The 22,386-nt window shown below is 47.5% G+C and overlaps 1 protein-coding gene across 4 annotated transcripts; it reads right to left on the bottom strand.

Moving 5' to 3' along the window:
• Window positions 1-837: 837 nt before the first annotated feature.
• TXLNA (taxilin alpha) lies at window positions 838-20,439 on the bottom strand. Of its 4 annotated transcripts, XM_016194968.2 has the most exons (11): window positions 19,850-20,438; window positions 19,242-19,449; window positions 18,105-18,440; window positions 13,932-14,023; window positions 13,465-13,635; window positions 11,700-11,894; window positions 8,661-8,780; window positions 8,386-8,460; window positions 7,797-7,889; window positions 6,161-6,256; window positions 838-4,273 (listed from the first exon to the last, which is right to left on the bottom strand). In XM_016194968.2, the coding sequence occupies exons 2-11, from the start codon at window positions 19,417-19,419 to the stop codon at window positions 3,947-3,949; spliced, it is 1,683 nt and encodes a 560-aa protein (XP_016050454.1). In that variant the 5' UTR covers window positions 19,420-19,449; window positions 19,850-20,438; the 3' UTR covers window positions 838-3,946. The 4 variants fall into 4 exon arrangements, with proteins under 4 accessions (XP_016050454.1, XP_007538560.1, XP_060061748.1 ...); XM_007538498.3 differs by lacking the exon at window positions 19,850-20,438 and having other exon boundaries at window positions 19,242-19,632; XM_060205765.1 differs by lacking the exons at window positions 19,242-19,449; window positions 19,850-20,438 and adding an exon at window positions 19,469-19,629.
• Between the last annotated feature and the right edge of the window lie 1,947 nt (window positions 20,440-22,386).

The following is a 22,386-nucleotide window of genomic DNA, read 5'->3' as shown; positions in this document are numbered from 1 at the left end:
TTGGCTTACCTGGAGCAAACCTCCGGTGATGACAAAAATTTGACTTCATTTAGTGATGATTTTGTTTACTTAGCAGTGAGGGTGGTGGACCAAATCACTACAATTATGTATGCTATATTAAGGAATTCAGGCTAGGTCCAGAAAATAAGCAGAGCGACTGAAGGTGACAGGCTTTGATAGATTCCATGAGGAAGGCAAAGTTAACAGGCAAATTTAGATAAAAATAAAGCATACTCAGGACTCAGGCGGTAGCGCAGCAGGTTAAGCACATGGGGTGCAAAGCATAAGGATCCCGGTTCGACCCCCCTGCTCTCCACCTGCAGGGGAGTCGCTTCAAAGGCAGTGAAGCAGGTCTGCAGGTGTCTATCTTTCTCTCCCCGTCTTCCCCTCCTCTCTCCATTTCTCTCTGTCCTATCCAACGACGACATCAATGATATCTACAATAAGAAACAAGGGCAACAAAAGGGGAAATAAATAAAAATAATAAAGCTTGCTCACCACTGCTGTTTAGAAAATACACACAGGGCAGGGGTAGATGGCCTAATGGTTATGCAGAGACTCTCATGCCTGAGGCTCCAAAGTTCCAAGTTCAATCCTCCACACCACCATCAGCTGGAGTTGAGCAGAGCTCTAGTAAAAAAAAAAAAAAAAAAAAAAGCAAAGAAAAAGAATCCGTGGTGCTCTGATGATGATGACTGTTCAGGAAGCTCAAGGAAACATTCTAGTGTACTGAGCCTGAGTTAATTGCTGGAAGGCAGGAAGGCGTAGCCAGACCTTACAGATCTGGACATGCCAATGACTGGATGGGTTCAGAAGCATTGACTACAAAGGTCAGGAGAGAATTAAGGCAACAAACTTTATTTAATGTGGTTTAAAATACATCAAAATCAAGTCCCTGGCTGATGTGAATACCAAAATGGGGGGGGGGGGGGGAATACACACAGCTGTCAGCACAGCTTCAAACAAACTTGGGAGTGGCCAGGTTGGATCAAGGAAGCAGTTATAGGGAGAGAAGGTTGCACCCCTCCCCCAGGCAGGTGCCTGGCTGTCCCTGGGGTGACCATCTCTGTGCTGTGCATGATGGGAAGGCTGGGGCAGCAGCTGCACATCAGCTCAGCACGCCCAGCCCTCCCCACTGGCCTTCTGGTCAGCCCTCAGCAGGGCACCATGATGGGGGAGGGGCAATGACCATCGTACACATAACATCCTCTTACAGAAAGTGCCTGAGCTCAGCCCATGGTCCAAAAACCTCATGGAAAACAAACAACAAATAACAAAAAGTGCTGCTGAGACCTATCAGAATCTGGGGTCCATGAAGCTTTCAGCCGGACAGTCCTAAACATAAATTACTGTCAGCAGAGCCAGGGGCTCTGGACTCTGAGCCTCACGACTATGGTCCCCTGGAGAAAAAGCTAGCAATCTAAGACACCAACACAGCTCTTGGTCCTAAAATTGAGGTCATGTGTATGAGACCTGCTCTGGTGAGGAAGGCACTGACCTTCATAGACAGGCCACCTCCTCTGTATCTGACCCAGGCTCCTGGGTTGACTTGGGAAAGCAGAACAAGCAGAGCAGCTGTAGTGATTGGTTAAGATTTGGTCAATGGCGAAAAAGAGGAAGAATGAGGCCCCTATCTAGAGCCTGGCCTAGAAGCCTAGATGGTTGGAGCTAAGTGTAAAGGCTCTACCCTACCTAGGGTCTGTAATCATTTGATTTTTCCCAGAGTACTCAGTTCTGGCTTATGGTGATGCTGGGGACCAAACCTGAGACCTCAAGAATCTCAGGCATTTTTGTCATTATACATCTCCCCAGTCTCTGGGCCTGTATTTCTTTGCTAGGAGACCCACTGGGGGGGGGGGGGGGTGTCACCTTGTTCCGTGTAGCTCCACAGCAAGCAGCTAAACTGTTTTACACAGTTGCTGTACACCACACTGGGCTCTAACACCCGCTTCCTCATCCACCCACTGGGCTTTAAGAGGTAGCTGAAGTGAGGCAGGCACTCCCCATTTTCTTTAAAGGGGGTAAGCAGAAGCTTCAGCTTCTTCCCTGTGCGTCCACAGCCCATTAGAACCTGGGTAGGGTGGTAACTCTGGTACACCTCAGTCAGGCACAGCCTTACCTGGAGCAGAGAGGGACGCATTCAGGGATCATTCCAGACAGTCATTTTAGAGAGCAAGGAGAGATCCTAAGAAACATCTTTACAGGAGGACAGGATCTTAGTCAGGGATGGCAAATAGGTAATAACATTGATACTGGCTGTAGGGACAGAAAGATACACCTCAAATGAGAGATTAGTGGGAAACAGTAGTGGTAGCTACCATGGGGGAGGGGAGATGGTGTGCCTTTAGTTTACCATCTCTGGTCTAAGTTGTGACATGATTCAGGAGTATTTGAACTTGTCTGTGCTAAAGACTGAAGGAGTAGGCTAGTTGTGAAAGATGAAGGGGTCTACAAAACAATGAAATAATGCAAGAGAAACACAGCAAGAACTCAATCACCCCATCCATCTTTGTCTGTGGCTCCTTCAGCTACATTGAAATGGGGTGTTAAAACCCTATACCTAGCAGAGGGGTTTCCTGATATGATACTACTATCTCAGAAAACTACTACTACGGCCCTGACAAGGTTGCAACCAATATAGCTTTCAAAGAATACGCAGCAGCATGTACTAGGGAGAAGAGAAAAGACTCAATTATCTGCAGTCATTTTGTGACTTTCTGGGACCTAGTCAATTACCGGGTCTCATTCTTATCCCTTGGTTATCAAGAGCTGAGGGCTTCCAAACAGGAAGTGAACTGTCACAGACATACCTCACTCTTTATTCCTTGGGTAATAAAACGAGGGCAAATCTTAATAATTGCACACTTGGGGATGGACAGGAAGAAACAGACTTGTTAAATCAAGGAATAGTTGGGCCTGGGTCCTAGCAACTGCTGGGGGGAGATGGTGGTGATGGGAATCAGCGGTAGCCTCCCAGGATCTATAACCACAGACAGGATGTGACAAAGCCATCAGAAGCTCTTTCCTACTACAATTTGATTTCATCTAACAGGAAACTTCATGGCAAAGGTGCCAGGTGGGGTGATGGCGCACTGGGAGGCCAGGAACCCAGGTACCACTATTACAACACCCCTCTCTTCCTTCCTCTGAAGATCCTCAAAACAAACTGTCATGTGCAAAAATAAAACAATAATAAAAGAAACCTTTCAGAAAGAATCCTTTGGATAATCTCTTGTCAATCATTTGTGCAGGCTAGAGAGGCACCTGTGAATGATAAGGCTACTGAGAAGGAACACTGGCCTGTTCCTGGCACTACCAGAGGGCAGGGGAAGCGGTGCCTCAGGGGCTCCCTGCCAGTTCATCATTCCACAGAAACATTCTCTAGGTCCCTTGTCCTAGGCAGGAAAATAGTCCCACCTGAAATTCTGAGGTGTCCTGCCAAAGTTCCGCCCGGGATCTTTTCCAGGTCAAGACTGTAAAGGAGCTTCCAGGGGTGCTAGGAAAGGTGGAGCTACCCAGGCTCAGCTCATAATAGACACATAGTCAAAGCCTGGGTGTGTTGCTTGCCATGAGCCTTGAAGGGCAAGGGAGGAAGGATGAGTCTCCAAATCAGGCAGGAACAAGCTTAAATCACTGCCAGCTACAGATGACAACTCCTCTGTGAGACTCTTTAGCTCAGGAAAGAGCCACAGACCTCATCTGTACACAACCCCACCTCTACTGCAAGCCTGTTTAACACCTTACAGATATAAATGTATGACTTGCACGTGTATCATATATATGTAAAACTGACCCATAAAATCCAAAGCTGCAAAGTGTCAGATGCCAGCCAGGTCAGAGCACCCTTGATCTTAGCAGTGGACTGCTTAGCGGTGGGAGTTCTGCTTGGGCCAAGCCTGGCTGGGCTGCTTGCTCCCTTCCCAGCATGCCCCCTAGTGCCAGGCACCTAGGCGGTGGTAGAGGTGGGCTCCTGGGGCCCACTTTGGCCTGATGCTTCTGTGTTTGGTGCTTCAGGGCAGCTAAGACCTTCTGTGGCCCTGGGGGAGCTGGGTGCCTGAGGCCCAGGCTCCTCACCAATTTGCTCCTGAGAGGCAGTGGCTGCCCCTGGCCTTTGCTCAGGGCTGCTGTCTGGAAGGTGGCCCCAGCCACCAGCACTCAGGTCCTGTACCCTCTTATTCAGGTCATTGCGCTCTGTCTGCAGGGCCCGGCACAGTTTCTCTAGCCGCTGGATTTTCACTTGCAGGCCCTCTAGTTCTTTATCCCGGAGTGTTTTCTAGGGAAAGAAACAAGGACTTCAGTGTCATGCCACCAAGCCTAGTCACCCAAAACTGCAATGCATATCCCCCCCCCCCCCTCTCTCTCTCTCTCTCTCTCTCTATATATATATATATATATATATATATTTGGCCTGTTTTTTATTGTTTTATTAGGACACCAGAGCACTGCTTAGGTCTGGCTTGAACCTAGGACTTTGGGGCCTCAGGCATGAGAGTCTCTTTGCATAACCATTATGTTATCTACCCTGTCCCAGTAGTAGAATTTTTTATCTCCCCATGATAGGTGTTTGCAATTCATATTTTTATTCATTGCTGTAGCTAGTGTTTCATTGCACTAAATCTTTCTATTGTTTTCTCCAGATGGAAACAGGTATCACAGCGCTGAAGCTTCCCCCGCTGCAGTGGGGGCTGGGCTTGAAACTGGGTCTTGGGTATGATGAAGCAGGTACACTGTCCAGGTGAGCTATTTCTGCTGATTTAATGTTCATGCTTTAATAAGGCTAGGAAGAGAGCAGAGTCAAAAGCTGGCTCCTCCTGAGTAAACAGTTTAAATTTATACACAGATTATAATAGGGGCAGAATGGCATAGAGAGGGGCATGGTTGGAAATCAGAAAATACATTCCCAGATGACTGTTGCAATGTCCTCGGCTTTCAAGTCTTTTATAATTTATTTAAATATTTTTATTTATTATTGGATAGAGACAGAGAAATTGAGAGAGGAAGAGGAGATAGAGAGGGAGAAAAACAGAAAGACATCTACAGCACTGCTTCACCACTCGTGAAGCTTTCCGCCTGCAGGTGGGGGCCGGGGGCTTGAACCTGGGTCCTTGTGTACTGCGTGTGCGCTCAACCAGGTGCACCACCACCTGGACCTTCTTTTATTATTTATTTAAAATTATTTATTTATTTATTGCATACAGACAGTGAGAAATTGAGAAGAGAGAGGGTGGTAGAAAGACGGGGCCAGGCGGTTAAGTGCACACAGTACAAAGAGCAAGGGCCTTAATAAGGATCCCAGTTTGAGCCCCCACCTGAAGGAGGGTCACTTCACAAGTTGTGAAGCAGGTCTGCAGGTGTCTATCTTTCTTTTCTTTCTTTTTCTAAGATTTTATTTATTTATTCATGAGAAAGACAGGAGAGAAAGAACCAGACATCACTCTGCTACATGTGCTCCGGACCTCATGCTCGAGAGTCTAGTGCCTTAGCCATTGCGCTACCTCCCGGGGCATGGTGTCTATCTTTCTCTCTCCCTTTCTGTCTCCCCTCTTCTTTGAATTTCTCTCTGTCCTATCCACTAAAAAAAAAAAAAAAAAAAGGAAAGAGACAGAGATACCGGCAGCTCTGCTTCACCACTCATGGGCTTTTCCCCTGCAAGGGGGAGCAGGGGCTTGAACAACCAGGTCCGTATTGTGTGTGATTAAGCAAGTGCACCACTGCCTCGCCCTATAAATCTTTTATAATGGACTTTGAATTACAATCTTAGATTTCAAGAGAAGAGTAAAAGAGTTGACATTATCTAAAATATTCACAAGAGCCGGGATGACAGTAACTGTTCCAGCAGTACAGTTCTTTTCCTATATATACACCAAGCCATGAAACTGAATCATCTAGGTCATTCTATGTACAAGCCATATATATGTAATCACTGGTGCTCCTTGATTTTCCTCAATTCCTTTCTTCCATCTGCTCTTGGTTTCTCCTGTTCACCTATTACTGGACTCACCACCTGCCATGAGGAGACAGCTAGCCGGCAGTGCAACTGGCCTTGGACAGATACAGTTACAATTCCAGTTCCACCACAAGCTGGCTGCATTATGCTCCAATAGAATGTACAATCCTCAACAAGTGCACAGCCCCAGTCTCAATACAGATCCCAACTTACCTCCTCAGCCATCTCAAGCAGGGCTTTGTTGCTGCTCTCCCACCGGGAGCGGTACATGGTGGTTTCTTTTTCCAGTTTCTTGATCTTCTTAGTCATCTGGGTTATGTGACAGGCAGAAGAAAATGATCAGGGCGCCAGGATGGCTGAATGTACACACCAGTGCCTCCAGTGTGGGGGAACAGTGACCAAGGGGGGATGTGGGGAGTCACATGTGCCCTCAAGGTTGCTATGGGCATGACCACAGAGTCTTTGTTCAGACTGGCCTTGCTTAAAAGTTAAGTTCCTGCTTCTTTACACCTTAGAGTCTTTGTTCACAGACAAGATAAGTTCCTGTCTCCCAATTCCACTTCCCTATGAATCACCCAGGACCTTCCAGATAACGGCTGATTACCATGACAACACACCACTTCAGTCAACAGTCCCCAGCTGCTAACTACCCTCTTGCCCTGGCCTTAAAAACAGCATCTTTGGTGCTAATAAACAGACTTGATCAGAATCTTGACTTGTCTCATTTCTCTCACGTGTCTTGTCCCCTTCCCTCACCCTTCTTTCCTTGTCCTCACTCCCTCTCCTAGGTTAACCCACGTTGAAGGTCCCGCGGGACGGGACAGGGGGAGGTGTCACCACGGGGTGCAGTCACTGTCTTTTGTGCTACCTCAGGATAGCTCTTTTACAAAATTTTTTCAAAATTTTAATTTATTTGGGTAGAGTGAGGAAATCGAGAGGGGAATGGGGTAATAGAGAAGTAGAGAGAGGCAGGGATAGATAGCATAATGGTTATGCCAAGAGACTCTCTGGCCTGAGGCTCATAAGCCCAAAATTCAGTCTCCCACACAACCATAAGCCAGAGCTGAGTAGTGCTTTGGTTAATACACACACACACACACACACACACACACACACACACACACACACACACACACACACACACACACTCTGCTTCACCACTTGTGAAGTTTTCCCCCTACAGGTGGAGATCAGGGGCTTGAACCTGGGTCCTTGTGCATTATAGCATGGGCACTCAACGAGGTGCACCACCACCTGGGCCCCACCTTAGGATATCTTTTTTTTTTAAATTTTTTTAAAAATTTATTTTATTTATTTATTCCTTTTTGTTGCCCTTGTTGTTTTTTTATTGTTGTAGTTATTATTGTTGTCGTTGTTGGATAGGACAGAGAGAAATGGAGAGAGGAGGGAAAGACAGAGAGGAGGAGAGAAAGATAGACACCTGCAGACCTGCTTCACTGCCTTTGAAGCAACTCCCCTGCAGGTGGGGAGCCGGGGTTCGAACCGGGATCCTTATGCCGGTCCTTATGCTTTGCGCCACCTGCGCTTAACCCGCTGCGCTACAGCCTGACTCCCCTTAGGATATCTTAATGTAAATAACTATCACCAGTGATAGGACATAACCAGACTACCTTTTCTCCAGGACACTTGGAGGGAGCACATACCACCCCTTCCTTAAAAGGGCAAAGGGCTGCCTATGACCTCGTCTTATAGTTCCACCACTGCTATCAATCACAGAGCTCCTAAGAGGTACCCTAGGGATAGGGGCTTCCAGAAGGCAGGTCCAGTGTCTAACCAGGAAGGATACAGTTACACCCCAGAAGCAACATCAAGCCTGGATCACCGTTACCTTTTCCATCTCCTGTTTAAATGTCGTGAACACTTCACTACTTTTGGAAAGAGTATTCTGGAACTCCTCAAACTTCTCAGTGTAGAGGGCAAGCTGGGTGAGAAAGAAGCCCTCAGGTAAGACTGGGTTTCTGTGAAGGGTTTGTCTGATGAACACATTCAGATCTGTACCTGGCCCTATGAGGTAACTGTTCTTCAAAACAAAAACTTACTTGGAAGAATATAATCCAAAACATTGAGACTAGGTAGGAAGTAAGATTAGGAATGACTTGCATTTACTTTTATGCATTTTAATTTTTTTCCTTTTGGAATTAAGTATAATTTATGTGATTAAAAAAACACACAACAACAACCATTCTATCACCACCTCCTCAGAAACAGCACAACACTTCCGACTAGGAAGGAAGTCCTCCAAGCTCTCCTAGCCACCTAGTCATCACCACACAGGTGCTGGGCGGGTCCAGAGAGAACAAAGGTTCAGCAAGGTCACACAGCAGTCAAGGTGGTTCTAGAATGAGGGTCCCATTTCCCTCCCAGGATGGGGCCCAGCAAGGGGATACTGGTGGCACAGGGTCAGGGTACAGCCTTACCTGCTGCTTTAGGTGGGTCTCCTGTTGCTTCATCAGTTCACACATCCTCTGGGATTCCACTGCCTCTTTGAGGAGCTATTTCCAAGATAGGACCCCCAATTGTCAGAAGCCCCAAGGGGCTGTGTTTGGTTTTTTTTCTCTTTTTAAGCCATGTACACCAGAACCCATTGAAACTTCCTGAGTAAACTATGCTCTGGTCTCCCATTAAATCTCACTATGAGTTGAGTCAGAAACCAACCCACCTCCACCCTGACCCAAATCCAGGGGAGCCTCACAAAATCTTTCTCCCGCTGGTGTCTCTCCTCTGCCTCCTTCAGCATCTCCTGGGCCTGCTGGAGCTTGGCATCTACCAGTTGCTGCTGTAGGTCCTTGTGTTTGAAGACTTTGTCGATGTGCTATAGGAATGAACATTGAGAGGGACCAGCTGTCAGGAGCCCTGCCCCCCACATATTTTATTTATTATTTATTTATTTTGGACAGAGACAGAGAAATGGAGGGGTAGATATGGAGAGACACTTGTAGCACTGCTTCACCACTCATGAAGCTTCCCCTTGCAGGTGGGGACTGGAGGCTTTAGCTGGATCCTTACGAAGTGTAACGTGCACGCAACTGGATGCGCCTGCACCCATTCCCCTGAACTCAGGTCTCTGTGCACTGTAGTGTGTGCATTCAATCAGGCGGTCACTGTCTGGTCCAGGAACTTCCTTGCTAAGGAAGGCCCAGTGCCTGCAGGATATTCCATCTGTAGAAACCAGGTAACTTACATGTATATATAGGACATAGGCCCCAAGTCCGTGAAAAGTCTACTTCCCAACCTCACATAATTTCTTTTCAGTGTGTCAGTGCTGGGTGAAAACAGGGGCTCATCTAGAGATAAAACCAGTTCCCTGTAGTAACCCACACACACACACGGGACTGACAATCCTCACTTTTGTAGTCTGAACCCCATAAGCAGGAAGAGCAAGCAAAACGGACACCTCTAGCAACACAACTTAGCTCAGATGGGAAAGACCTAATATGTCTATAGGTGAAGATTAGACATGTGCATCTCTTGAGAATTTGTACCAGATCAAAAAACAGGTAATGGACTCACGTGCTATTGCAAATTAAAAAGAGAGGGGGAGTTGGGCAGTGGTGCAGCGGGTTAAGCGCACATGGCACAAAGCACAAGGACTGCTAAGGATCCCCAGCTCCCCACCTGCAGGGGAGTCGCTTCACAGGCGGTGAAGCAGGTCTGCAGGTGTCTGTCTTTCTCTCCCGCTCTATCTTCCCCTCCCCTCTCCATTTCTCTCTGTCCTATCCAATGACATCAAGAATCACAACAAGGGCAGCAAAAGGGAAAATAAGTAAATATTAAAAAAAAAAAAAAGGGAAATTTTATAGATCTCATTTTTGCACCAGGGTTATCACTAAGGCTTAGTGCCTGCATGACTATACCCCTTCTTTTGGATCTTTTTCTTCCTTTTAAAATACTTTTGTTTATTTAATGGAGACAGAGACAAATCAAGAAGGAAGCAGGAGACAGAGACACCTTTAACACTGCTTCACCACTCATGAAGTTTCCCCCCTTCAAGAGGGGGTAAGGGGCCTGAATCAAGGTCCTTGGACATTGTAAGATGTACATTAAATAAGCATGCCACCACCTGGCCCTACCCTATTTTTTTCTTTTAAGATGAGAGATAAGGAGAGAAGGAGAGGAAAAGAGGCAGAGAAGGAGAGAGAAGAAGGAGAGACACTGCAGCACTGCTCATAAAGTCTTCTCCCTGCAAGTGCTCCAAGTGGTAGTCCAGGACTTGAACCTGGGTTCTTATGCATGCTAATGTATGTGCTCTACTGATCGAGCCACCTGCTGGCCTACCCGTGACAGGTCTAGACTGGGACATGATAAATTTTAATGGCCTGTGATCTATGGTCTTCAGATAGGGTAGGATGGGAGTGTGCCCATCTTAAGGACAGGGTATTAAGGAGAAGCAGTAAAGCCTGGCATGCCTGTATATTCTTTTGTGCATTGGAGGGAAGAAAGGAAAGAGGGTCTCCACTCTGGTAAGACTTAGGACATCTCCAAAGTTCTGAGTACTAAGGGATAAGAACCAAGTACAAGGGGAGTCAGGCCTTTCTCTCCCCCCTCTCTTTCCATTTCTCTCTGTCCTATCCAACAATGATGACATCAACAACAATAATAACAACAACAATAAAACAAGGGCAACAAAAGGGAAAATAATAATAAAAAAATTAAAAAAGAACTAAGTACAGGAAAAGAAGGAGGATGTTCTTTAGACTGTGGATACACTATTGCCACATTAGTAAGACATGTGCTTTACTGAGTGGGTTACTCTGGGTCATAACTGCTACACCAGACCCACACTCCCAGACATAGGAAGGGGCCTGGTCCAGTCGTGAAAGGCAGTTGTCAGTTTCCCTTTTCATGATGAGGAAACAGAGACCTAGAACAGCCAAGCAAATGGCATGTGAAAACCTAAAGAAAAGCAGCCTACTCCCTATCCTTTCAGACGGCAGGGGCAGCAGAGCAGCAGGGACCCAGAGAACAGAGCCCCTGGAGTCATCGTTGACCACCGGTGCGGCTCCCTCTTTGAGATTTAAAAATCTGAAAAATTCTAACTAGTGAAATGGTCACAACCTAGCAGACAAGCTTAAACTGTACCTTTGTAAGCCCGATTAAAGCTAGGCAAGTACTCAGAAGTTTCACTGCATAAACGCTGTTCCAAAATCCAAATACAAAGCACGTGAACATATTGCTTTTTTTTTCTTTGCCTCCAGGGTTATTGTTGGGACTCAGTGCATGCACTATGAATCCACTGCTCCTGAAGGCTATTTTTCCCATTTTTGTTACCCTGTTGTTGTTACTGTTATTGCTATTGTTATTGCTATTGTTGTTGATAGATAAGACAGAAAGAAATCAAGAGAGATGGGGAGAGAAAGACAGACACCTGCAGACCTGCTTTTGAAGTGACTCCCCTGTAGGCGGGGAGCCAGGGGCTTGAACCAGGATCCTTATGCAGGTCCTTACGCTTCACACTATGTGTGCTTAACCTGCTGCACTACCGCCCAGTCCCCGAACATGCACAAGTTCAACTGCAAAAGACACTTAGCTCTACCACCAAGGCATTGCAGAAAGTGGTTGTGTCTATAGGAAAGTCTCCTCTCTGTATGAGGATGCATGACATTAGATCCCTCCCAAGGAAGGAAGAATGGGAAAATGGAATGTAACAGAGGTCTGAAAAGCGCTGTTTCAGTGCCTCATACACACCCAGGACATCACAGTTCCATGGCAGTGACTGTCCACAATACCTTACCTCCTCCCGTAGTTCATACTGCTCAATCAGTTTCTTCAGCCTCTCTGCTAGCTCCATGTTCTCTTGGCGCAGCTTAGAATTGCGCTCATTGTGTTGTTCCATCTGCAGCTGAATGTCATTTAGCGTGACCTGAAAGTGTGAGGTCACCTCTTTGCGTTTCTCTTCCTCCTCCCGGGCTCGCTGCACACCTTCTTCCTGGGCAAAGAAGTCAGACCCCAACTTCATCATCCACTGCTCCCCAGCCAGCCAGCCACACAAGAACCATCCCACCTCAATCATAGTCAGAGATGGTCTCTATCAATACAGCCTTCCCTGTGTTCACAATGAGTAAGTCAGGCTCCTTGGGGTTCGGGCGGTAGCGCAGTGGGTAAAGCGCACGTGGCACAAAGTGCAAAAACTGTAAGGATCCTGGTTCGAGCCCCCAGCTTCCCACCTGCAGGGGAGTTACTTCACATGCAGCGATGCAGTGAAGCAAGTCTGCAGGTGTCTATCTTTCTCTCCCCCCTCTCCATTTCTCTGTCCTATCCAACAACAATGACATCAGAAATAGCAATAATAACAACAACAACAAAACAAAGGCAACAAAAGTGAAAAGAAAAAAAAGTCAGGCTCCAAGATGCCAGGAGACATCAAGTGAGAGATTCTCTCCCAAGAAATAGGCAAGCTATTCTTAAGCAATATACATCTGTTGAAGCACATTATTTCAGATTTAAACTAGATTAAGTGGTTCTTTTTCTTTTACATGAACCCAGGACCTCATGTAAGTACAATACAATGCCTTCTCTGGTTCATTTTTTTAAACGCTTTATTTCATTTCATTTCATTTGGGTAGGAGAGACACTCACTATACACGGAGCTCCTCAGTGCATGCAATCTGGTGTTTCCATGTGGTACTAGGGTTCAAATTTTGAGCATCATGGCTCTACCTATCTACCTTCCATTCTCTGACTATGCAAACTCAGCATATTTTCTTGACTCTGGCCTCTTCTCTCCAAACTTTGGTAATAGCCAGAATTGGCAAAGGTGTGCTGGGTCTGTACCAAGTCTGGACTACTTTTTAAGGGAGAAAGCCCTCTTCAAATACGTGGCAGTAGGGAAGACAGCATAATGGTATACAAAAAGACTCTCATGACTGAGGCTCCTATGGCCCAGCTTTAATCCCACACAACGCCATAAGGCAGAGATGAACAGTGATCTGGTAGATAAAAATAAATCAGGGGAGTCTGGTGGTAGCACAGCAGGCTAAGCACAGGTGGTGCAAAGTGCAAGGACCAGCGTAAGGATCCCAGTTCGAGCCCCTGGCTCCCCACTTGCTGGAGAGTCACTTCACAGGTGGTGAAGCAGGTCTGCAGGTGTCTATCTTTCTCTCACTCTGTCTTCCTCTCCTCTCTCCATTTCTCTCTGTCCTATGCTACTGCTGTTGCCGGCAACAACGACATCAATAACAACAACAATAAAACAAGGGCAACAAAAGGGAATTAATAAATAAACAAACATTAAAATAAATAAGTAAATCAGAAGTTGGGGCCAGGTGGTAGCATACCAAATTATAAATGTATGTTACCATGCACAAAGACTCAGGTTCAAGTCCCTGGCCCCCACCTGCACAGAAGCGTCACAAGCAGACAGTGCTGCAGGTGTCTCTCTCTCTTCCTTTCAATCAGTTTCTCACTATCTCTACCTGAAGATAAATAAACTGATGATGAACAAACAGAAGACAAACAAACCAGAGCTGTCTGTTCTCTGGGGTAGGCAGACAGCCTACCTTGAGGGAGCGGTTGTGGCGCTGCAGCTCCCGGCACAGGCTTTCCAGCTTGCTGCGAGCCAGGACGGCCTTGCTATGCTCGCCCCGTAGGTGGTCCTTTTCCTGCACCAGCTGACTCTGTTTCTTCTGCAGGAGCTTCATCTGCTTTTGTGAGTTCCGGTGTTCTTCCAGCTAGGGACCAGGAGAGCCAGTGAGTGTCTAGTGGACATTCCAGAGCTCACCTTCCTCTGTTCCACTTTCTCCAACTATTAACCCACACTGCTCAGGTTGTGCAATGGGACACAGGGGTGAGTGGGCACACCGTGCAGGGGGCTTACATTCTTTTCCTAGTAACCTTGAAGACTGTACCCACTCTCTCATGACACTCGTGACTGATAGCAACCCTTACACTGTCACTGCTGTCAGACTTTCACACCAGAGCCCCTACATAATTAGTAGCTATTCTCCAGCATTACTCAAAAACTCACCAGCTCAGCATATTTCTTGCACAGAGCTGCCAATTTCTCCTCTGGAGTACTCAGTGTGTTCAAGGTCTGCATTAGCAACGTGATTTCCTTCCCTGCAAAGTACAGGAAATAAAAGCATGTGTCTGGGGACCAGGTGGTGGTGCACCTGGTTAACTGCAGATATTACAATGCCAAAAGACCCAGGTTCGAGCCCCTACTCCCAATCTGAAAAGGGAAAGCTTTTGCAAGTGGTGAAGCAGGTCTGTAGGTGTGTCTTTCTCCCTCTCAGTCTCCCCCTTCCCTCTTGATTTCTGACTACCAATAAATACCCAATAAATAAATGAAGATAATTTTTTTGGGGAGTCGGGTGGTAGTGCAGCGGGTTAAGTGCACGTGGCACAAAGCACAAGGACCAGCATTAAATATCCCGGTTTGAGCAACCGGCTCCTTACATGAAGGGGAGTCGCTTCACAGACGGTGAAGCAGGTCTGAAGGTGTCTTTCTCTCCCCCCTCTGTCTTCTTCTCTCTCCATTTTCCTCTGTCCTATCCAACAATGACAACATCAATAACAACAACAATAAAACAAAGGAAACAAAAGGGAATAAATAAGTGGTTCGAGCCCCCAGCTTCCCACCTGCAGGGGAGTCGCTTCACAAGTGGTGAAGCAGGTCTGTATCTGTCTGTCTTTCTCTTCTCCTCTGGATTCCCCTCCTCTCTCCATTTCTCTCTGTTCTATCCAACAATGACAACATCAATAACAATAACTACAACAGTAAAACAACAAGGGCAACAAAAAGGAATAAATAAATGTGATGTCTGGTTCTTTCTCTCTCTCCTATCTTTCTCATCAATAAATAAATAAAATCTTTAAAAAAAGATAATAATTTTTTTTTTTTTTTAAAGCAGGAGTCTCCTCTTGCAAGTTCCCTCCAAGTCAGGGCCCACACTCATCAGCCTGAGTTCTCCCATCCCTATCCCATTTTATTTTAGCCTCCATGGTTATCGATGGGACTCAGTGCCCATGCTACAAATCCACTGCTCAAGGTAGCCACCACTTTTTTCCCCATTTTATCGGACTGGACAGGACAGAGAGAAATTGACAGAGGAGGGGGGGAGATACAGAGGGTGAGAGAAAAACAGACCCCTACAGACCTGCTTCACTGCTTATGAAGCTTCGTCCTGCAGATGGGGAGCTGGGGGGACTTGAACTTGAGCTTATCCTTGAGCTAAGTACTATGTGGCTTATCTGGGTGTGCCATCACCTGGCCCCGCCATCACATTTTATATTTGTTGAACTGGTTACCTTCTCTACTGTTTGCTGTATACTTAACAAGTAATGGGACTAGGGCGGCTAGGGAGACAGAAAAATGTTTTGTTTTGTTTTTTTTAAAAATTTATTTATCCCCTTTCGTTGCCCTTGTTGATTTATTGTAGTCATTATTATTATTGATGTCATCATTGTTGTTGGGTAGGACTGAGAAATAGAGGAGGGGAAGACAGAGAGGGAGAAAGACAGACCCCTGCAGACCTGTTTCACCACTTGTGAAGTGATTCCCCTGCAGGTGGGGAGCCAGGGGCTCAAACCAGGATCCTTACACCTTGGGCCACCTGTGCGTGACCCGCTGCTCTACCGCCTGACTCCCAGAAAAATGTTTTACAGGTGTCTAGGAAGTGGCACAGTGGATAAAACACTGGATCTTAACTGAGGTTCCCAGTTCAATCTTCAGCAGCAAATGCACTTTGGCATAATGTTCTGGTTTGCACTCTCACTCTTCCTCTCACTCTCCTTTAACAACTAAAATCTCTCTCTCTCTCTCTCTTTTTTTGGTTATGCAAGTAACTCTGCATGTCTGAGTCTCTAAGCTCTCAGGTTCAATCCCAGCACCACCATATGCCAAAGCCAAACAATACTCTGGTAAAAGAAAAAGCAGAAACATCAATCAATCAATAATAAAGTGAGTCGAGTGGCAGCACAGAGCGCTAAGTGCACATGGCACAAAGCGCAAGGACTGGCATAAGGATCCTGGTTCGAGCCCTGGGCTCCCCACCTGCAGGGCAGTCGTTTCACAAATGGTGAAGCAGGTCTGCAGGTGTCTATCTTTCTCTCCCCCTCTGTCTTCCCCTCCTCTCTCCATTTCTCTCTGTTGAGAGGACTCGGGGAGACAGAGGAGAGTGCAACCTGCAGTCCTGCTAAGCTTTTCCCCTAAAGGCGGGGACTGAGGACTTGAACCTGGGTCCTTGCACATTGTAACACGTGCACTCAACCAGGTGTGCCACCACCAGGACACCAATTTCCCTTTCTCTACCCAATAAAGAATAAAAAATACAATAAAAACAGCGAACACTACAACAACAATAAAAAACAACATGGGCAACAAAAGGGAAAATAAATGTAAAAAAAAAAAGAAAAAAGAAAACCACCTCAACATTTGTCAAAAGAAATAAATAGTCCATAAAGTTAGGTATCAGGGTGGTCCGGGAGGTGGATAAAATGTTGGACTCTGGGAGTCGGGCTGTAGCGCAGCGGGCTAAGCGCAAGTGGCGCAAAGCACAAGGACCGGCATAAGGATCCCGGTTCGAACCCCGGCTCCCCACCTGCAGGGGAGTCGCTTCACAGGCGGTGAAACAGGTCTGCAGGTGTCTATCTTTCTCTCCTCCTCTCTGTCTTCCCCTCCCTCTCTCCATTTCTCTCTGTCCTATCCAACAACAACAACAATAATAACTACAACAATAAAACAACAAGGGCAACAAAAGGGAATAAATAAATTAAATAAATATAAAAAAAAAAATGTTGGACTCTCAAGCATGAGGTTTGATTCCCCAGAAGTGCATGTACCAAAATGATATCTGATTCTCTCTTCCCATGTCTTATATAACTAAATAAATAAAATATTAAAAAATTAAAACAAGATAGGTAGCAGGTTCAATCCCTGGCGACAACATTAGCCACAGCTGCACAATGATTATTCTGACTGGCAGCCGGGGAGGCAATGAGGTGGCTACAGTGTTGGATTTGGGAACAGGAGGTCCCAAGTTCAATCCCTCACATCATCATGTGCTAGAGTAATACTCTGATTCTCTTACCTTCTTTTGTTAATAAATAAATATTTTAAAACACCTCTTTCTTTTGGGTGGAGAAATGCCTGATGGGAGAGTACTGAAGGTTTCCAATCTGACACTCAGTACAGCATGTTCAAGTGGTGCTTTGGCCTCTGCCTCATATGACACTATTTTTTTTTAAAATTATATTTATTCATTTATTACTGGATAGAGACAGAGAGACATCTGCAGTCCTGCCTCACCACCTGTGAAGCTTTTCCCCTGCAAGTAAGGACCAGGGGCTTGAACCTGGGTCCTTGCATACTGTACTGTGTGCATTTAACCAGACGTGCTACTGCCTAGCCCTAAACTAGCTTTTATATGTACTATATATTTTTTCTCATTATCTTTGTTTATTGGGTAGAAACAGTAAGAAAGGGAGCTGGGCAATAGCGCAGCAGGTTAAGCACAGGTGGCACTAAGTGCAGGTGGCACAAAGCGTAAGGGCCGGCTTAAGGATCCTGGTTCCAGGCCCCGGCTCCCCACCTGCAGGGGAGTCGCTTCGCAGGCGGTGAAGCAGGTCTGCAAGTGTCTATCTTTCCTTCCCCCTCTCTGCCTTCCCCTCCTCTCTCCATTTCTCTCTGTCCTATCCAACAACGATCGACATCAACAATAATAATAATAACCACAACAAGGCTACAAGGGCAAAAGGGCAACAAAAGGGGGGAAAATGGCCTCCAGGAGCAGTGGATTCATGGTGCAGGCACTGAGCTTCAGCAATAACCCTGGAGGCAAGAAAAAAAAAAAAGCAGAGAGGTAGAGAGAGTAAAATAAACCAGTACAGAAGCTTCCTTTAATGCATTGGGAGTTGGGCTTGAACCTGAGTGGGTGGAGTACCTAGCAGAGCAGCACTATACACATGAGCTATATCTCCAGGCCTCAGTTCTGTCCAGTTTTTCAAAGAACAAGAGGCGGGGTTTCCATTTTCCACATCTCTCTACTGCCCATGGCCTTGGCTTTCTTTAAGCTAGCATGGCTCCAGGCTCTGGGAAGCTGGTTTCCTCTGAATCCTGGTAGAGCAGACGAGTCCAAGGAATGTCAGGTCCAAACTCCCTCCCCTCAACCAGCCTCACAAATAGCTGCCCTCTGCTCACCCAAGCCCTTGGCTTTCTTCTTCTCTTGTGGCCTTCGGTGGTCTCGGTCTCCAACCTCATTTGTCCGGATCTCTTCTATGCCCGGCTCCCCCTTGGAGGTCTCCTTCTCACCATTGACTACTGGAGTCTCTGGCTCAGGCTCCCCATTCCGTGAAGCATAGGGCCGGGACTTCTCTGCATCTTCGGATTCAGCAGGCTCACCCTGTGCCCCATCATCACCTGGGCCCCCCTGATTGTTGTCCACGCAGTATGTACTTAGGATGTCTTCCAACTGGCGGCTCAGCTCCTCAGAGACATCACAGAGGGCCCCAGCCTGAGGAGTTTTGGCCTGTGCTCCTTATAACAGAGGATGAGGAGCAGAATGAAAAATGAAATAGTTATACCACTGGCTGATATTTTCAGGGACAAACTTACTGGTCTGGGTTAAATGTTGCCTAACTGCCTTCTTCTTCTTCTAGCGTTTGCCCCTAACTGCCTTAAGCCTATTTATCTAAAGAATCCACAGAACTGTTTACTATTACCTTCTAGCCATGCTTGTTATTACAGAGGCCAAGTACGGGGGAGGTAAGACATGACATCAACCGTCTTGTGAACCACTAGGTGCTCCAATAAAGTGATTTGGGGTGGGGGGGAGATGAAAAAAATCAAGCAGGCTAGGAAAACAGCGAAGCAGTTCAAGCTACACACTTTCATGGCTGCATGCCTGGCCTGAGATTCGTATGTCCCAGGTTCAATCCCTGGTACCAGCACAAGCCAAAGCTGAGCAGTGTTTGGTAAAAAAAATATATATATGGATAAAACATCCAGCACACAGGGTTGGCATGTGGCAATTCAATGACTATTCATTCCATCCCTAGCTTCCCTCAAAAGTCACAGCTTCAGAGATAAGGAGCACTGAACCACCGAGTGAGGAGTTTCTATACAGTATGTGCTGATGGCTGTCTCAACTGGCTACCACCGGATTAAATCCCGCCAGACTTCTGTCCGAGGTATCTGTCCTGTGTCTAGCTCGGGAGGCTGCACCAACTCCCCATGGGCTGGTGGGCAGCAGGCAGCCTCTACACCCCTCCCTCCAGGTAAACAGTGGTCTTGCCTCCCGGGCCCCTCCCCCTCCTGCGGCGCGGAGGCTGCACACACCCTGAGTCCTCCCTGGAGCCGGGCTGTTGGGACCTTCAGCTTCCAGCACAGGAGTCGGCTGGCCGGGCCGCCCCTGGCCTCCCTCGGCTCCTGCGTCCGACTGACCCGCGTTGTTTTTAGGGTTGAGAGTGTTGCTTGTTTGCCTGGCAGCTCCATTCTTTTTGTCCTGGTTCTTCATTGTGGTTTGCAACGCTCGGTGAAGAACAGCCTTTAAGACACAAACACACTTCCGATTTCCCAGATTTCCAAAGTCTTCGCAGCTCACGCGAAGGAGAAATGCTCCTTCCTCCCTGACCGTGTACCCAAGGAGATTTTCGGTCCGGACCTTGGAGGAGGGGAAGAGGCCTCCCTTCCCTCCACCCTCCCAATAAGTCACTTCCTGGCAACCCGGGCCCCTCAAGACCTGCAGCGCGCGGGATAGGCTCGGAACTCACACTGACGTGGCGGGACGCGCGCCCCGCGGCCTCCCCGCCCCCTCGGCCCACGTGGGCCCCTGGGCGCGCACGCCACCGCCCACGCCCCGCGTGCCCTCCCGCCGCCCGCCCGCGCGTGCGCACAGGCATCGGACCCCCGTCCCCCACCGGTGCGAACACCAGCGTGGAACTGACGTGATTTCCCTCACGGCCCGGAGCATCCAGGCTCGCAGGGCCTCCGATGGTGTCTTGTCTCTAGCCGCCCCGGTACGAACCTCACAGACGACGTACAGACGGCTTCACCCGCTCCGGCTTGGCACCGGAAACCTGGGTAACCGCTGCTGGCCGAACCGCCTGCTCCTGCCACAGCCAATCACTGGCCAGTGCCCGCGCGGGGCTTGCTGGGAAAGATGAAGCGAGAGGCCTCGGAGGCGGGTGGCCGGGAAGGCGGGGGAGAGAGTGGACTACACCTCCCTTCCTGCTCCCCGGCCCGCGCCCGCTCCCGAGATGCAACAGGAAGGAGGCTGCGGTCTGGAGGAGCGAGTCGTCAGCGCTGAGCAGCGTGTGGTCCTCTTTGCTGTGGCACATTAGGCTTCAGCTCGAAATCGCGGGCGCTGGCGTGGCTGCTCTTCCCTCCACGCCACCAGCCACCCTTTCACGCCCGTCCCTGGCCGGGAGCACTTGCGACTCCGTATGTCCTCCCAGAGCACAGTACCTTCCCTTCCGGGCGAGGAAAGAGAACCGGGCTGGGAATCAGGGATGTGTTTTCCAGTCCTCACTCCATCACTAACGTGCCGGATGGCTGGGCATTCCTTCCAGTTCCGGGGCATCTGTTTTCCTGTTCCTACAGAAACTTTCTTTTGAGTAACAATAACGCTGCTGAATGGTCAGACTTATGCAGCCCTCAACTACTTATCAACGGAGGTGCTATCTGCAGTTGAGGACGGGAGTGGGGAGATTAGATGACCTGAGTGTTCAGGCATTCAAAACCAGGAAGTCTGGCACCAGCATCCATCTTAACTGCGATTACCTGGCTCGTAGCCAGAGGAAATAACCACCGGTCCTTGTAGTTCGTGAAGATCCCCACCCCCAGCCCCCATCCTTTGGAAGGTGCTGAGTTTGGCCTTAACTGTCCTTGCTGCACTGGGGCTAAAGGAGGGGGAAAAACAAACAAACAAAATGTTTATGTATTTATTTAGTGAGAGACCAGATCACAGTATTGGATATGCAATAATAGGGACTGAACTTACGTTCTCAGGTTTGCAAAGTATTGCACTTTACCACCTGGGCCAACAGTCTCCTCGAAATTAAACGTTTACTTCAATTTTATATATATATATATATATATATATATATATATATATATATATATATATATATAGTGCATTTTTGCTACCAGGATTATTCCTGGGCTTGGTGCCTACACAGTGAACCCACTGCTGCTGGCAGCCACCCCTCTTTTTTTATTCAGGTAAATTAAACTTTTATTGAAAACAAAACATGTTAGGAAAGGAGAGGTAGAGAAAAAGAGAAAGAAGGGGACCCGGTGCACTTACAGGCTGGATAGTCACATGGTGGTTATGAGAGAGAGAGGAGAGAGAAATTAAGAGGCTTGTATGATGCTGTCTGGGCCAAATAGAGAGAGAGAGACCGAGATCCCCCCTTTTTGATAGGACAGAGAGAAATTTAGAGGGGGTGGGGGAGATAAGAGAAACAGGCACCTGCAGTATTTCCCTGACTATTCCTGAAGCTTCCCCCCCTGCAGGTGGGGTGCATGGGTCCTTGCACATGGTAAATTTTGCACCACCTCCAGCCCTCCCCCCCATATGATTTTATTTATTCTTCTTTTTTTTTTTTTTTTTTTTGCTATCTCCAGCGTCATTGCTGGGGCTTGGTGCTGGCACTACAAATCCATTGCTCCTGGTGGCCACTTTTCCATTTTATTTATTTATTATTGGATAAAGACAGAGAAATAGGGCAGGGAAGAGATAAATAGGGGGAGAGACAAACACCAGCAGTACTGCTTCACCACTTGTGAAGCTTCCCTTCAGTAGGTGGGGACCAGGGGCTTGAACCTGGGTTCTTGTGCACTATAATGTGTGCACTTAACCTGGTGTGCCACCACCTGGCCCCCCATTTTTTCCATTTTATTGGATAGGACAGAAACGAGAGAGGAGGGGGAGATAAGGAGAAAGATAGACATGTTCAGACCTGCTTTATCACTTATGATGCAACCCCCCCTACAGGTAGGGAGCTTGGGGTTCAAACCCAGATCTTTGAGTGGATCCTTGTGCTTAACCAGGTATGCCACCCCCCCACCCCTGCATCATAGTTCTTAGGAATTCGTATTATATGAGTTTAACCCAGTGCATTACCTCCCGGTTCCCCGGGCTGCTTTTTTTTTTTCTCAAGATTTATGTATTTATTTACTAGAATTATAGCATTACTCTGGCACACTGGATGTCATATGATCCCATGTTTAAGAATCTAACACTTGGAAGTTGGGCAGTAGCTCAGCGGGTTAAGTGCACATGGCGCAAAGAGCAAAGACGGGCCTAAGGATCCTGATTCCCACCTACAGGGGAGTCGCTTCACAAGCGGTGAAGCAGGTCTGTAGGTGTCTGTCTTTCTTTCCCCCTCTCCATTTCTCTCTGTCCTATCCAACAATGACATCAATAACTACAACAAAGGCAACAAAAGGGAATAAATAAATATTAAGTTGTCCGGGAGGT

Source organism: Erinaceus europaeus, chromosome 13, assembly GCF_950295315.1.
Source record: "Erinaceus europaeus chromosome 13, mEriEur2.1, whole genome shotgun sequence".
Lineage (NCBI taxonomy): Eukaryota > Metazoa > Chordata > Mammalia > Eulipotyphla > Erinaceidae > Erinaceus > Erinaceus europaeus.
The sequence above is the reverse complement of the archived record's forward strand: the minus strand, read 5'-3'. Positions and strand labels throughout refer to the sequence as shown.